Raw genomic sequence first — 18,084 nt, forward strand, 5'->3', positions numbered from 1 at the left:
TAGGAAAAGCGGAATTTCATGAAGCGAACGTAAGCGTTTAAGGCAGTAACCTCCAATAGTGCGTATGGATGTGCAAAAAGTCTAGAATCATCTCAAACGCATGTGTCGTAGAAAATAAAGTTGGCGTAAAGCAAGGATTGTGCTTCTGCGTTCTATAACTGCACCGCGCATCGGCACCACTACGCACAGGAGATGGGAGCAAATGTGCAGTCAAGAGACTAGCCGGTTTCATAAACTATTAAAACAAAGGTTCACTACCGGATGTTTGCTTGTTTGTTTAACTTACGTAAAGACACATTTTTTTTTTCTTTTTTTAAATGTAGAGCTCTGTGACTTTGAAGAAATGCAGCACCGTCAAGTTTCGGAGCCGTCTCATCCTCTACTTGAAGAAAGTTTCTTCTTTTCTTTCCATACCCCCTACATGGATTCCTCGCCGCCGCACCAGCCGCTACCGCCCGAAACCCCCGGCTTCCGGGAGCAAGGAAGGGGCGACGGAGGGGGCGCAGCGCCCGCGGCGATGACTTGGAGCGGCGAGAGCGCCCCGCCCTCCCCCCGGCCCTCCCTCGCTCGTGCCCCGAGCCCCGAGCCGCACAGTGCCGCTCTGCTCCGCTCCACAGCGCACGACGCAGTTGAGCTCCGCTCCGCGCAGCTCCTCGCCGCACCTCGCCGCACCGCACCGCACCGGCGCCGCCGCACCGCAACCAGTCTCGTCGCCCGCGGTCCACTCAAGCTCAGTATGTCACGACCTCTGTTCGTTCGTGCCCTGCATCCGTTCAACTACCTGGGCATTCCTGCCCCGGCGCGCATCACGAAATTCAACGCGCCCGTCCATATCGATGTGGGCGGCCACATGTACACCAGCTGCCTGGCTACGCTCACTAGATATCCCGACTCAAGAATCGGAAGACTTTTCGCAGGTATGGAGCCCATTGTCCTGGATTCTCTGAAGCAGCATTATTTCATCGATAGAGATGGGGCAATGTTCCGCTACATCCTGAATTTCCTGCGCACCTCCAAACTACTCGTTCCGGATGATTTCAAGGACTATAGTTTGCTGTATGAAGAGGTGAAGTATTTCCAGCTTCAGCCAATGTTAGTGGAGATGGAAAGATGGAAGCAGGATAGAGAAAATGGTCGCTATTCACGGCCCTGTGAGTGTCTCGTGGTGCGTGTGGTCCCTGACCTCGGGGAAAGAATCATGCTCAGCGGCGCAAAGTCCTTGATCGAAGAGGTGTTCCCGGAGATTCGCGAAGTGCTGTGCAACACCGTGAGTGCATGCTGGAATTACAACTTCACCCACGTTATCAGGTTCCCGCTGAACGGCTACTGTCACCTCAACTCCGTTCAGGTCCTCGAGAGACTGCAACAAAGAGGATTCGCGATCGTGGGATCCTGTGGAGGAGGAGTGGATTCCTACCAGTTCAGCGAGTATGTCCTTGGGCGTTAAGTGAAGAAAACCCCGCGCACCCTGTATCAGCCGGATAAAGTAAGAGCCCTTGTGCAAAAACATCTTTTTCTATTTCTTATTTCTTCTACACGCAATAAAGTAGGCGAGTAAAAAGGGACCGGTTTTATGAAGTTGGTACGGTGAAGTAAGTCCTAGGCGTAAACTTAGATAAAATACGGACAGATTTAAATGCAATAGAGACCACACCTGTATTCATACAGGAGTAATTCGAAAAGGGATACCCTCAAAAGTGTAATATGTATAACATATATATACACACACCTGTATATATATGATATAAATTAAATATATGTGGAAAGAGAAAGCGCAAGGTAACGGCTGTAGCTGAGGTGAGGACGAAGTGGCCTGGGCCTCCTAAAGCCTCTGACCAATAAACAAGCCCTTGGCCGGGAGGTCATGGTCTCCTTACAATTTCCATTGCCAACAGCCATCCATTTTTTCTTTTTCCTGTTATTTTTTTTGTTTGCTTGGTTGTTTGGTTGGTGTTTTTTTGTTTGTTTGTTTTTAAGACACCTTAAGTCCAGTTTCTTTGCATTTAGAGGTTTTATGTTTCTCTTTAGACAGGCACCAGGCAGAACTTCTGGAAAACTCTAACCAGCACATTGCATTTAAAAGACCTTTAGGTGTGAAATCTTACATGTAGTTTGTACAAAAGTCACATTGCTTTTGTTGGCTTGACAGATGCGAACTTTACTTTGTTTTCAAGCTGTTGAGTTTTGCAAAGGGACCAGAATTATTGTGTGTTAATGTTGTTCCTATATTACTAGTCATTTTCCAACAAATGTTTAACTTTTGCAATATATTAAGTATGAAAAAAAGAAGCTGATGAAGAAAGCTTTTCTGTACTGCCTCTGGTAGCAAAACCTGCCAGTCACCCTTGACACTTCAGAATTACTGCTTTATTCTTCATTCTTATAGCAGTTTCTAACCAGTATATCTTATAAATGGGGATCACATATAATTTAGCATTTTGTGTCTGATTTCCTTTACTAAGAACAATGCATTAGAGAGATGTCCAAATAATTACCTGTGTAATTTAAAATGTCTGTAAAAGGTGTATACTGAAAACAGCAATAGTTGAAGAAAGCGTTGAGTCAATACTGGATAAGATGTCCATTTCCCTAAGTTTCTGTTACGAGTTCAGTATAGTCAATCAAAACACCAGTAAGGTTTTATAGTTGTCATCAAGATGATAAAACCAGTTTACTTGAATAATTCTGATTTAGGCCAAGATGAAGTAACATCAACTGAGTTTACCTGTCTGCACCAAACAGCTAAAACTAAAACAATGGTCAAATTATACGAAACAATTATTTCTAAGGTTTGGGGTATTAATGCACAAAAGAACAATCTCTCAGAGAAGGACAGTGTGAGATGACTCTCCTATTTCCCTGGACAAGAGTAGTTTGCTGAGCTATACAGCAAAGAAGGAAAACTCCATAAAATCTTAATTATGTAGGTATATAACTTGTAAAATGAAACACAGGAAAAGCTAAAAAATGAACAGAAGTCACTTTGAGAAGACTATTGTGGTGGCATAGTGAGTTGAGCCACTGACTCATGTGAGCCAGCATCCCATGTGGGCATGGATTCAAATCCCAGGTGCACCACTTCAGATGCAGCTCCCTACTAGTGGCCTGGGAGGGCAGTGGAAGATGGCCCAGGTGTTTGGAACCCTGTACCCATATGGGAGACCCAGAAGAGGAGCCTGCCTCTGGCTTCCTTCTACCCCAGCTGTGGCAACCATTTGGAAACTGAACAAACAGATGGAGATCTCTCTCATCTCTCCCTCTTACTCTCTGGAATACTACATTTCAAGTTAATTCATCATTTTTAAAAAGATGCCACTTTGAACTGTCACAACCCATAACAGAGTGTCTGAGTTTGAATCCTGCCTCCATTTTCAATCCAGTTTCTTACAACCTGTTGAGCAATGGTAATGGCGGGAGTAATTGGATCCCTGCCAGCATGCCAGATGCTTGGATTGAGTTCATGGCTACTAGTTTCGACATGACCTAACCACTGCTGTTGTGGACATATGGGGAAGTGAACCCGTGCAAGGGAGATATCTATCTATCTATCTATCTATGTCTCTCTTTTTCTCTCTCCCTCCCTCCCTCCCTTTCAAATAAATGAATATAGGTAAGTAAAAAAATTTTAAACCTGCATCAATGACCTATGGGATAATATCAGTTTTTTTTTTAATATAGGCTAATATTTCCTCCAAGTCTGAGGAAAGAAAAGGGAAGCAGAACAAAGAAAAAACAAATACTTACGTAAAATATAAGAAAGCAGGAATCACAATTGTGAAATATGACAAGGTAGAAACCAGAACAAAATATCTCAGAAAGGAAAAGGATGTTTAATGCAGATGACAAAAAAATCACAGCAGTGTCATAATAGTTACTGATATTTATATAACAATACAGCAGCAATAGTTTTAATTTTTTAATTTAATAAACTCACAGTTTATGCAAGGAATAGAAGAAAGAAACCTGGCAATAAAGGACTTTAAACCATCTTTTTCTTCCTTACATATCAAGTGGAGAAAAATGATAACAATGTAGCTGGAATAAACAGCATAATCGGTAAAATATATTTAATACATATTTAACCTCAAGATTCAGTTAATGATTTTTGAAGGGCAGATTTACAGGAGAAGGAGAGACAGAGACTTTATTCATTCAGCAGCTGATATGCATCTGGGTTGAATCCACGTCTTAGCTGCTGGGGTCTTGTTTCATACTTCTGTATACACAGAAGCAGTTTTCCCAGCACCATTAGTTGAAGAGTCTTTGCTTCCTCCCTGGATTAAATTCAGTTTACTTATCAAAAATTAGTTGACTGTACATGTGTGCATTTCTGAGATTTTTACTGTGTTCCACTGATCTTAGTCATTGGGATTTTTTTGTTTGTTTTGCTTTGTCTTGTTTTGTTTAGAGATTTGTGTATTTTACTTAAAAGTTGGATAGAGAGGGGCGAGGGAGAGGCAGAGAGACAGTGAGATCGTGCATCTGCTGATTCACTCCCCAGATGGTTGCGAAATGCCATAGGTTGGCTGTCTGAAGCTGGAAGCCAGCAGCTTGCCCTGGGGTCTCCCACGTGGGTGCTGGGCCCAAGGACCTGGGCCATACTCCATTGCTTTCCTAGGTCGTAGCCAAGGAGCTGGATCAGAAGTGGAGCCTGAACTGGCACCTATGAGGGATGCTGGGCCACAGACTGAAGATTACCGTACTATGCCACTGTGCCAGTCTCTCATAACTGTTTTTGTGCTGTTTTAATTACAACTTCCCCGCAGTAAATGTTGAATTCTGATATTGTGATGCCTCCAGCTTTGTTTTTATGGCTTAAATTTGCTCTAGCTGTTTTGGGGGTTCTTGTGTTTCCATATGAATTATAGCATCACTTTTTTCTAGATCCGAGAAGAATGTTATAGGTATTTTGATTATGTATTTTGCCATAGGTGTTTTGATTAAGATCACATTAGATTTGTGGATCGCTTTTGGTAATATGGACATTTTGATATTATTAATTTGGTCAATCCATGAACATGAATGATTTTTCCATGTTTCTGTGTCTTCTTCTGCTTCTTTATTTAATGTTTTGTGATTTTTATTGCAGAGATCACTCGTGTCTGTGGTTAAATTTATTTCAAGGTATCTTGTTTGTGAAAAGCACAGGGATCCTATTCAAAAATTTTAAAAGGGGCCAGTGCTGTGGTGTAGCCAGTAAAGCTTCTGCCTGCAAAGCCAGCATCCCATACAAATACTGGTTCAGATCCCAACTGCTCAACTTCCAATCCAGCTCCGTGATAATGGCCCGGAAAAGCAGTGGAGGATGACTGAAGTACCTGGGTCCCTGCACCCATGGGAGACCTGGAGAAAGCTCCTGGCTCCTGGCTTCTGCCTGGCTCCTGCCTGGCTCAGGCCTGGTCATTACGGCTTTTCAGGAGATAAATAATGGATGGAAGATTTATCTGTCCACCTCTTTCTCTGTAACTCTAACTTGCAAATAAATAAATATTTTCAAAGTATTTTTTTAAATTAAAGGAAGCAAATAAAAACAGAATTGACAAAGGGGGAGTAATTACTAAGATAGATAAATTTTTGAAATTTGTGTTTTGTTAAATTAAGAGATGTTAATATTGAAAGTGAGGGATTCATGATAAGGATCTATAATGTATGTGGTATGATTCAACGAAGCACTGTTTGTAACTGTAGATCAAATGATACGACATTCGCATTATTTTTAATTCTATCAATTTTAATTTGCACAAATGAGAGAAAGCATATGATATGTGTATGTCTTTTCGGGTCTGGCTTATTTTGGAGCTAGGCCCATTGGAAGACAGAAGCCTAGAACTTCTGAATGTCCCACATTAGTACTTCCCCATGCCATGAGCAGGAAGTAGTTGGATCAGAAGTGGCAGCTGGGACACAAACTGGTGCCTAATTGGGATGCTGATGCAGCATATAGAGGATTAGAATACTATGCCCCTGTGCAGGCCCTACTCTGTATCTTTTAGTTTGCCAATTTAGTCAACTTAAATTTAGGGTTACTATTGACTAGAGAAGGTTTGGACCTATAAATAAAAAGAAAAAATTTCCTGTTTATTTTTAATATGCATTGTTGTTTCTTATTTGTTGTTCACTCGCTTGGTTTGGACATTTATTGTAGTGGTAAGGTTTGAGTTTTGTTTATTTTTCTTTTGTGTGTCTGCTCATGGTTTTCTTTGATTTCTGAGTGTAGGCTTTCTTTAAGCTTTTTTTTTTAAAGGTTGTTTGATGATTATTAATTTGCTTAGATTTTGTTGGTTTGGGAAAGTCTTTATCTTCTTAAGTAAAGGATAGCTTTTCTGGGTACAACATTCTTGGCTGACAGGGTTTTGTTTTGTTTTGTTTTTAAAGCTTGAATATTTCATCACCATAATATATTATGGTGAGGACAATTTCTAATCATGTTTATTGGAGTCATATGTGTCTCCTATGCCTGAATGTTCATATAGTTATCAATACTATGAGAATTTTCAGCTATTAATTCACTGAATAGGGTTCCCTGTGCCTTTCTCAGTTTCTTCAGCTTCAAGGATTCCCCCAAATACAGATACTTGTTCATTGAATAGTGTGTCAAAAGTCTTAGAAGCTGTCTACATTCTTTTTTAATTTTTCTTTTTTTGCCTATTTGGTATATTTCATAAGACTGTCTTCAGGTTAAGATAGAATTTTTTTCACTTGATGTAGTCTGCTCAGGATTTCAACTGTATTCTTTATGGTTTTTTTTTTAAAGATTTATTTTTATTATTTTTTTATTGGGAAGGCGGATATACAGAGAGGAGAGACAGAGAGGAAGATCTTCCGTCCGATGATTCACTCCCCAAGTGAGCACAACAGCCGATACTATGCCGGTCCGAAGCCAGGAGCCTCTTCCGGGTCTCCCACGCGGGTCCCAAAGCCTTGGGCCGTCCTCTGCTGCTTTCCCGGGCCACAGGCAGGGAGCTGGAAAGGAAGTGGGGCTGCCGGGATTAGAACCGGCGCCCATATGGGATCCCGGGCGTGCTAGGCGAGGACCTTTAACCACTTGCACCACCGCGCCAGGCCCTATTCTTTATGTTTTTGAATTTTCCTTTCTAAAGTTTCCTGTTTCAATATCTTCATAATACTGGTCAAGTTTTTATTCACAGCATGCATTGCTTTGCTGATTTTATCAATTGCATTCTCTCACATATCCTTGAACTTGCTTACAAAAATTCTTCTGCGTTCTTTATCAGGAATTTTGTCAATCTGCTTTTGTTTGGGATTACTGCTACAGAGTTATTGAGTTGTTTTATGAGTATCATGTTATTTGGTTTGTTTATATTTTCATGTTTCTAGCATCCATCCCTATGTTGAGATTTTTGATCCAGGGGGATCAGTTGTCCCTAACACATTTTTAAGATGGCTTTCATAATAAATGGTTTTCTTCTGAAGGTGAAGGCATCATGTTGGTAGGTAACTTTGTGCAGTCTCCCTGTAGCATCCTTAGCTTTAATTGATAGTCCTAGGGACGGTGCAGCCTCAGGTTCTTCTATGTAGACGAAGAGGCTATCGTTGGGGTCCTCTATTGACCACTCTTACCAATCTTTCTCCAAAATTGAGTAGTTCTAAGCAAATGGTTAATGGAATAGTTTAGTTCCTCCCAACCACTTGTAGTAAAATATGAAAGAAGAAAGGTGAATTTAAAGAGGCATTGTCAAGCAAGGAGCCAGAACTTGGAAAATGTGGAATATTTTCAGCCTCTTCAAATTTTAAAAAAAAGAAAAGTTTTTTTTTTTTCAGAAGAAAACACTAATAATGTGGCTGAGCAGTCACTTGATTAACAGGGAATTATTTACAAAAATGAGATTATGTGAAATAATCCTGAATTTCAGTATCAGTTGAGACTGCAGAATGATTTGACTGTGAATGAGAGTTATTTATTTGTGAAAAATACAAAGGAGTCCAAGGTGATTCATAGACCATCAAAGCCACATTCAAGAAGATTCTTGGGGACAGGACTGACAAGAACCTTAGGGTCATGACCTTCAACCAGAAAAGCCTCAGAGGAAGGACTTGAGCCCTTGTGGAGCTAGAAGATGGTAGTTGGAACCAAGCAGAATTATTCATTAGCCTTAAGATCTAGTGAGATTTGTATTAAGTTTTGAACTTGATTGGGACATATTACCCTTTCCTGCGTAATCATTTCTTTCTCTGTTTGAAATATGAATGTCTATCTTCTGTCTCTGCCAGCATCCTATTTTGGAGGCACATAAGCTGTCTGATTTTACAGCTCTACAGTAGAGGGGAATTCTGTCACAGAATGAACTATATACTTCAGGTTTTGCCTATTGATTGTACTTAAATGGAACTTTTGGAATTTACCTCTCAGAACTGATACTGGAAAGAGTTAAGAATTCTAGAGCTTTAGCTATAGAGATAATATATTTTTTGTATATCAGAATTTGAATTTGAGTATTCAGGGGCACAATGCTATAGACCAAATTATGTTCTCTGCAAATTCATGTGTTAAATAATGATATTTATGATACATGAAGATGAGGCTTTTAGGGAATAATTGAGGTAAAATCAGGTTATTACAAATAGGTTCCTCATGATGAGATTAGTGGAGGTTTTAATGTATATGAAAGGAAAAAATGACCAAGTAGAAGAAAGATTTTCCATTGCTGGTTCACTCTCCACATGATCATGATGGCTAGGACCGGGCCAGGCCAAAGCTAGAAGCCAGGGGCTTCATCCAGTTATCTCCCACGTGATGGCAAGGGCCTGAAACTTGGACCATCTTTCACTACTTTCTCAGGCACATTAACGGGGAGCTAGGTCAGAAGCGAAGTAGTCAGGCTATAAATTGGCACCCATATAAGATGCAGGCATGATATGGGCCCGGCGCAGTGGCCTAGCGGCTAAAGTCCTCACCTTGAATGCGCCAGGATCCCATATGGGCGCCGGTTCTAATTCTGGCAGCTCCACTTCCCATCCAGCTCCCTGCTTGTGGCCTGGGAAAGCAGTCGAGGATGGCCCAAAGCCTCAGATTCTTACACCCACGTGGGATACCTGGAAGAAGTTCCTGGATCCTGGCTTCGAATCGGCATAGCATCGGCCATTGTGCTCACTGTCTCTCCTCCTCTCTGTATATCTGACTTTCCAATAAATAAATAAATCTTTTTTTAAAAAAAGATGCAGGCATGATAGTCCATGATAGGCACAATAGCTTATCCCATTACACCACAATGCTGGCTTCAGGTATGGGTGATTGTACAAGAGAAAGAAAGGGGCTACTGTTATCGCACATTAGGTTCCCCTACTGCCTGCAATGCCAGCATCTCATATAAGCATCAGTTCCCCACTAATGCACCCAGTAAAGCAGCAGAAGATGGCCTGAATGCTTGGGTCCATGTTACACATAAGGTGGAGTTCCGATTTAGGAGGAGGTTGTAGCCACTCGGGGAGTAGATGTGAAGTGTCTCCCCCTGGCTCTTCATCTCTCTCTGTAACTGAGCCTTTCACATAAATAACTAGATATTCAGACAAAATAAGACAAATAGAAGATATCTGTCCCTCCCCGACGTAAGAACATAGTGTCTTCAAGCAAGGAAGCGGCCCTCCGTAAGGAGCAAAATAGCCTGATCTTTCAGGATTTCTCAGCCTTCAGAACTATGAGAAATATGTCATCCCTTATTGATTGCACCTAGTCCAAGCAAATTAATACAAGTAAGAATGATGATGATGGAAATCGTAATATTTTCAGCTTTCAACTACATCGTTAATTTAATGTGATCTAAATAAAAATGTCTTTCCCCCCCAACAGTAGACAAGATAATTAACAATTTCATATGGAAGGTCAATCAAGTATAGCTAGGAAACCCTGAGATAAAAGAGCAGCATGGAGTTGTTGATGCCGGAGTGTGATACTCCTTTAGCTTGTGTAATTAAAGCAATGTGATCTTGAAACAGGAGTAAACGGACCGAATAATTAATTCAATTACAGTATAGAAATGTAGCATATGATAAAGTAAATGCCTTAGTTTAGTTCTTTCAGAAGGAGCTCCTGAGACACTGATTAGGATTCAAAATGATTATTTTTGCATTAATCCTAGGTAATACTAGTTAGGAGTCAGAAAGTATAAAAAAGGGAAGCTAATAAAAGATTTGTCATAGGGCTTGGTGCAGTAGCCTAGCGATGAAAGTCCTCACTTTGAACATGCCAGGATTCCATATGGGTGCTAGTTCTAATCCTGGTGGACCCACTTTCCATCCAGCTCCCTGCTTGTGGCCTGGGAGAGCAGTAGAGGATGACCCAAAGCCTTGGGACCCTATACCGTGTGGGAGACCCAGAAGAGACTCCAGGCTCCTGGTTTTGGACCAGTACAGCACTGGCCATTGTGGTCGCTTGGGAAGTGAATCATCGGATGGAAGATCTGCTTTCCTTGACTGTTTTCCCAGGCCACAAGCAGAAAGCTGGATGTGAAGCGGGGCTACCAGGACACAAACCGATGCCCTTTTGGAATGCTGGCGCATGCAAGATTAGGACTTTAGCCATTAGGCTACCACGCCAGGTCCTTATTTTGTAATTTTAAGGACATACTTTATTGCTTCTCGGTCTTTTGGCTAAGATCAGGTATAGTAGGAAGAACTTACTTTGTCAGCAACTGCTATTAGTCATTGAATACAGGTTGCTTCTGTTGGTTGCTGATTCCCAACTACTTCCAGTCTACCACTTGTGGCCAAAATGAGTTTTAGTAACTAGAGAAAATCTCTCAGGTAAAGAAAGGGAGTTGAATGGTAATAGTAAGTCCTGTAGGCCAACATTAGAGCGAAAGGGTGAAGACATATAGGAAGGACGCTTGTGACTTCTGCTTCAGACACCAACCTGAGCTAGTGAAGAATATGTGGACTTAATCATTAGCATGAGGATAAACTGGAAACCTATATGAGAGAAATTTTTTAAAAATGCATATTCTCTAAGTGATGCAATGGGTGAATTCTACAAATCAGATACTTAACATGCAAAACATGAAATGAGGCATATACTGTAAGAAATACAAGTAGATGACATTATATCTTGGGAATGAGGGTAATTTAAAATCTAAAGGCAGTAAGGGAAATTTTTATTGATAAATATACCTTGTAAGTTTGAATGACACAAAATGCTCCATAAGCAAGGAAAAGTGGCAAAATTAGAAAGCAGTGTTCAATCTTTAACCCCAACAAAAGGTTAACTTTTCATTTATCAAGGTTTGAATAGAAAAAATCAACCACCTTTAAAAATGAAATGGTCAGTTCACAGAAAAACAAAGCTGCAAGATGTTGTTAATGCTATCATTCCTGGTGGCTTTGAGAGTCAGGATTCTCAACACTGGAAAAAACGGATACAGATGTAAGATCAAAGAGTCTAATTAATATTGGCGGTCTGGTATTTGAATTTTAAGTATCAGTATGAACTCATGATGAATTTTATCTTTAACATGAATTCCTATCTCTGTCCACTGAAAATATTTGGAAATAATTATCGACCCAGGAACAAGGAGCACCGTTAATATCCAGATTGTGGCCTTGAAAAAAACATTCCCTCTAAAATGAAACAGCGTTACTCAGAGAAATTCAAGGTTTGGGGCAGGAAATGTACGAGATGAGCCTGGAACATCTTGTCATAACAGAAATAAGGAAGCTATTATTAGATTACTGTGGACTGTGTCAACAGGAGTCAGGAGCTTGTACAAGTAACTCACAAGTCAAAGAGGGACGATTGGAGCACTCATAAAGATAATATGTGCCATTGATGGAAACACATCGATCAGTTGGATCACAGTGAAAATTTAGAAAAATTAGTGGGTTATCATTGGATGCTGCAAGAGAATAAGTGTTAAAAAGAAAGTTGGTAAACAGGAAAAAAAAAGTTGGCTGAAGAGAAATAATGAAGATATCCTGTCTCTCCTGCCTAAAATGTCTCATGTGATAGATGAAATTAAGGTCCTCTTCATAACAGTAGTCCATGTAATAATGTTACAATCAGAAAGTTGCCATGTGATAAACCTAATTAATGTAGGCATTTTATTTGTGTGATTTGTTTGTCTTTATTTATATAAAGTGAACAAATTGCACATATTTCTTGATACAAATTTCAGAGCATAGTGTTGATTCTTCCCACCCTACCCTCTTTCCTGCCTGCATTCCCCCTGCTTTTTCCTCCTTCCTTAATCATTCTTTTCCCATTGTTTGCCATCAATATTTTCATTTCACTTTTCAATCATATATTTAATAATCCATTAGGTAAAGATTCCAACATATAGCAAGTAGGGAAAAAAAAAACTACTTTTCCTCAGGAGTATAGACAAACGCTGGAAACAATAATCAAATCTGAGTATGTCAATCTCACTCATAGATTACATTTTTTATACTCTGAGCACAGTTCAGGGGAACATATTTGGGACTGGCTTATTTCATTAAGCATAATGATTTCCAATTGCATCCATTTAGTTGCAAAAGGCAAAATTACATTCTTGTTTAGCATTCTACATGAGTAGTATTCCATGGTGTATCTATACCACGTTTTATTTATCCAGTCATCAATTGTAGAACCTCTGGATTAATTCCATATATCACCTAGCTGCTAAAAAGATAGGGGTTCTGATTACGGTCTCATATACTAATTTAGTTGCATTTGGAGAAGCTCTCGGGAGTGAAATGGCTAAATCATACAGTAGTTGTATTTTCAGTTCTCTGATGAATCCTCAAACTGTATACAATAATGGTGATGAAGCTAGACATTTAACACCAATGGCTGCCAGCATCTCAATGAGATGGGAAAGGGCACATAATGTCCCTGATGGAGGAATATAAGACAATCTAAGAATTGTTCCTATCCCTCCCAGAAAAAAAAAATAGCATCAAATCTGAATCCGATCAAACCTTTGGATTCAGTTGCTTATTTACTGGTACTGTAGAAGTTAGAGGAACGTACTAATTGACATCTCTGAGACGCGATGTAAAGACGTGAAAATCTGTGAGAAAAATAACATAGTTTCTTCAAAAATATATTGTAAAAGGGGAAAAGAGAAATAGAGCAGAAATTTACCAATTGAGATAGATTTATCAGTCAACTCCAATGTATGGACATAATTTGGATTCTGATTCAAACAAAAAGTTACTAGAGGCTTATTGTATTTATAATGCAGTGAGAAATCTGACACTGAATCTCTGATAACTTGGAGAGGTATTAATTTTATTAAGATGTGGTAATGGTATTTTAGTATGTAATAGCTCTTATCTTTCAGACAATGAACTGCTTCAACATTTACTTTAAAATAGTGAATGAAGTCAGCCACTCTCACCAGTTCCTTCAATTTCCTAGCCTCTCTTTTTTTGTGAAACTACTACTATCTGGAGAAATAGCAGCTGTCTCGTCGGTTCAGCTATTCCCCTTCCTCAGTTTATCTCTTAAAGCCACTGGAGAAACTCAAATAATCATGAAAATCAGTGGTAACACAAGCAATCCGTGGCTACCTAAATGATACTATGCTTTCATATTTATTTATTATAGAATTCCTGCAATGCTTTTCTAATTATTTGCCACCACCCTTCATCAGTTTGTTCAGTTTCTTGTAATTAATTACTGTTTTGTTGCAGTGTGGATTAGCAGATTTATAAACCCACATGCTTCTCTACGAAGGAGTTCTTGAAATCTTGACTCAGCCCATCAGCTGAGTAGTATGGTTTTTAAGGTGCTTATGAAATATTCTAGAGGCACTCAAGACCATTTTTTGAAATGTCAACACTTTGAAGTACCTGGTAGAGCCCTTTCCTACAGGGCTGTTAGACAGTCCTTGCTTGAACACACACAAAAAAAATCTGGGCCTTTAGCTAATTGAAGAATCTTTAAGAAAACGTCGGAGTAAAAAGAATCTGTAAACCACAGTAACTGAAATGGCTGTGATTAATTTATTGCCAATAATTTTTGTGAGAGATCTGAGGCAGTTTGTAACAAAAGTGATGAAAATGACAATGTTCGATTCTATAATATGCAAAATAATGCAATAAAGTTAAAAACAAAAAGATTTGGACAAAATATATACAGGAATAATTGGTAAGTCTATCTTTAATCCAGTGGATGTTACATCTGATTATAAAAACAGGTTAACATTTTTAACTTTTTCTATTTTATAAAGGCAATAGATTACATGTATTTCATATATACAGTTTTAAGATCTGATAAAAAATTTGAGATATGTTATAATCCCAATACTTAATATACCAAACATAACAAGAATATATGTATATTAAATAGTCAATAATAGAAAAATAGTACTTAAATATATGTAATTTCTTAATAAGTACATGATGTGAACACTATTTGAAAACCAATGTCCTAGAAGATTCTAGATTCACATTAAAGAAGTAGAGAACAAGGAAACGTTTTTAGTGCTATTTATACTGTTGTTGTTTAACAGAAGAAAAGAATCCTCAGGGCTCTGATAATATAAAACTTAACAGAACATTTAAATGTTATTTTAGAATTTTCCTAGAGATTAAAATATTGTATTAAAAGCATTGAGAAATGGCCAGGGACTTCCCATGGAACCTGTGGTTTCTACAATACTTATAGTAAGAATATTTCACCCATACAAATAAAAGTCAAGAAAAGCCAAACATTTCTGATTTGACAACTCTGCCCATGCAACTCATCAATAATATACCAAATACATTTATTCCTTGCCCTTCTGATTTTATACAATGAAAAATGCAGACCTTTTGTGTGCTTACCCTCGTAGAAATCTCAAAGGTAGTTTTAGATGCAAAATATATCAGTACCTTAATTTATTTTGCATTTAGGAATCAACTTTGGGGTGAGAAAATCAAATTAAGATGAGACCACAGGTAATTGAGAGATGACACGTCTTTCAGCAATAATGATTGTAAAAATGAAAATAGAAGATAACATGAATGCAAAGAACCTTAGTTCTCCTCTATAAGAGGAACTTTGATCTTTTTTTTAAATAACCAAGGATGTAGTAAAAGCAACACAAAGCACGAAAAAATTCTTATAGTCAGACATAAAGTCTTTGTTATCTAAAAAGATTATAAAGAAGAAAATAAAGCATTTCATGTTGTAGGTTTGTAAGTAATAATTATGAGGGCATTTTAAAAAGTTATGGAAAATGTGTGCCATTGTATGCATAATATGCAATGGGTCATGGTATACGTAATACGCATGGGGTCTTGCGTATATAACCTCAGTAATAGGTGAATACTGGTTTTTAAGATAGTACATTCCATTCTTCCCATAAAATTAGTAAGCTTTTATCTTTATGCATCAAAATAAACTTAACTTTTCATTTCATATTCTATGGACATTTGAAAAGACCCTTATAGTAAGCCAAGGAAATGAGCCAATCAAAACAGAGGAAAATCTGATACTAGCATATATTACAGTATTTACATAACTTTTCATACACAAGCAATGCAAATCAAGACAAAAGAGTTGCTCTCCAAGTTTTGAGTTTCATTGTGCTTTTTTGTAATCTGCTACTTTATGCTAGGGCTCTGTTAAGTCAGTCCATAATGTGGGCAGGATGTTAGTTGATGCAAGGGATGATGTTGTGGCATAGTGAGTTAAGCCACTGTTTGCAACACCAGTATCCCATATCAAAGTGCCAATTTCAGTCCTGCCTGCTTGCTTCTGATTCAGCTTCCTGCTAACATAACTGATAAAGCAGCAGATGGCTCAAGTACTTGGGTCCCTGCCACCCTCTGGCTTTGTCCTGTATCAAACCAGCTGTCATTCTGCCTTTCAAGCAAATAAATAAATATTCTTTTATGAAAATGCTAGTAGTATGCAATACTCATCATGAATTCGTCATTAACATCTTCAAATGAATTAATAAAGAAGCTGTAAAATTGATCTTAACTTTCATTTTTATAGTTATACCCCCCCAAAAAAAACTCCAAGGAGTTCTCAGTATGTTTGAACAGTATATAAGGAGGTTTAAGTGGCAAAAAACAAACAAAAAAGCTCTCTGGAAATGCTGCTTTAGGATGAAATTCCTCTTCTGCTTGAGAAATGGAGGCATGCCTGTAGTTCCATGTCTCTAAAACTATTCTCATGTGGTCTCAAAGAGTTAAATTAGTTGGAACTTTTAGCTACCAGTAAGTTCTATTTCACAAAGGAAATTGAAGGGCGGATAGTTGAGACCTGCCTACCACATGCACAGCAGTGTTTGGCAGAGTGCAAGACCTCATGAACATATACACTAACTTTACATCTGTGTGCATTCTATATACAACCTTTCAGTGAGGCAAAATGAATATACCTACTGTGACAACTACATATCTAAATGAAATGAAAGAGTATAATGTAGATTTATGCTTAGTAATCAATTTCGTTTTACTTAAAAATTATGCATATGTCTAATGAATTCACTAATTCGTTCAATATTAGGCCAAGATTTTTAAAACACTTATTCTTTGAAAAGCAGATTTTTTTAAAAAAGATTTATTTTATTTTTATTGGAAAGTCAGATATACAGAGAAGAAGAGAGACAGAGGAAGATCTTTGTCTGATGATTCACTCCCCAAGTGGCCACAAAGGATGGAGCTGCACCGATCTAAAGCCAAGAGCTGTGAACTTCCTCCCGGTCTCCCACGCGGGTGCAGGGTCCCAAGGCTTTGGGCCGTCCTCCACTGCTTTCCCAGGCCACAAGCAGGAAGCTGGATTGGAAGCAGGGCTGCCAGGATTAGAACCTGCGCCCATATGGGATCCTGGCACAACCCAGGCAGGGACTTTAGCCACTAGGCCACTGCGCCAGGCCCTGAAAAGCAGATTTTACAGAGAGAACAGAGTTCTCCATCCTCTGGTTCACTCCAGAGAGGGAGGGAGGGAGAGAGGAAAAAGAGAAGAGAGACCTCTATCTGCTGGTTCACTCCCCAAATGGCTGCAATTGCTAGAACTGAACTGGCCTGAAACGAGGAGTGTGGAGCCTGCCTGAGGTATCACATATGAGTATTGGGGTCTAAGGAGTTGGGCCATCTGCTGTTGCTTTCTCAGGCACGTTAGCGGAGAAGTGGGCTGGAAGCGGAGCTGCCTGGACATGAATCAGCAGCCATATAGGATACTAGCACAGTAGGCAGAGAATTAGCCATGACATCAGCCCCTAGACCAAGATTTTAAGTTAACTAAGGATCTTGAAAAATATCTTCAAGCTGATTTACTGCAAGGTATAAATACTGTTGAAATAAAGTTCATAACAATATTGATTCTGTTTAATTAAATGAAAGTTTGCATTTTCATAATCTTAAACATCAAATAGAAATAATGCTAGTTTAATTGATCAGCTAAACGCTTCCAGCCCAGTTCTCTGCTGACTGCAGGTGATACTTAGCGTTAATGCTCTCTCATTAAAACTTTCTTGGTTTATTCAGAACATCTCTTTTGCAATGTTTTGACTGGATGATAGGTATAATTATCCATTTCATATGAATCTGGCATCACCTTTAAGTTCCATGACTATTCCCCTGAACCAATCCTATTAAGATACCCGATATTACCTCTTGTAACCTCTTCCATGTGACAGATATTTGGTACACAGAAAATGCTCATGGATCATCTGTCTTAATACCAATACTGTCACCTCTTATCTGCCTCTGTAGCCTGTTATCTCAGGTGTAAGCCAGCTTCAGAGTCTCTGTGTTCTTAGAAATGTAGGCAAAATATTTTAAAAGGAAAATGGAGAGCCTGTCTAACCCTCCTACTTTAAGGGTACTCATGGTGGTGCAAAATCTCTTGAAAAGTCGTTTTTATTGATGTTTCTCTTCTTTGCAATTTTTGAAAAATGAAGGAACAACCTGCCATTGTACTTTGGACACAGGTTGGTAAGGACCAACATAGCAGTGATCCTACTCCTCAGAGGGGTGGGCTGCCTCAGCAGCTTAGACCAGAAATGATAGTTCAGTTATAGGTGTGCCGGGTCCTGTGACTGGCCTGAGGAGCTAGGTACCACAGGTCGGCCAAGATTCTGTTTCCATGGGATACGTGGAATCACATCTGGTCAGCCCTGCCCCAGAATGTGCCAACATGCTGAGGTCAGAGGT

General features: G+C 39.1%; 1 protein-coding gene across 1 annotated transcript in view; it reads left to right on the forward strand.

The window, feature by feature from the left end:
* Positions 1-736: 736 nt before the first annotated feature.
* The window catches only part of LOC121169411 (BTB/POZ domain-containing protein KCTD1-like), a 34,535-nt gene continuing 17,187 nt past the window's right edge, over positions 737-18,084 (forward strand). The window contains exon 1 of the mRNA XM_040999997.1: positions 737-1,486. Coding sequence (XP_040855931.1) covers positions 737-1,447 — 711 coding nt within the window. The 3' untranslated portion in view covers positions 1,448-1,486. The remainder of the gene's footprint in view (positions 1,487-18,084) is intronic.

Source organism: Ochotona curzoniae, unplaced genomic scaffold (assembly GCF_017591425.1).
Source record: "Ochotona curzoniae isolate NIBS_2020 unplaced genomic scaffold, NIBS_Ocur_1.0 scaffold_1852, whole genome shotgun sequence".
In the NCBI taxonomy this organism is placed as follows: domain Eukaryota; kingdom Metazoa; phylum Chordata; class Mammalia; order Lagomorpha; family Ochotonidae; genus Ochotona; species Ochotona curzoniae.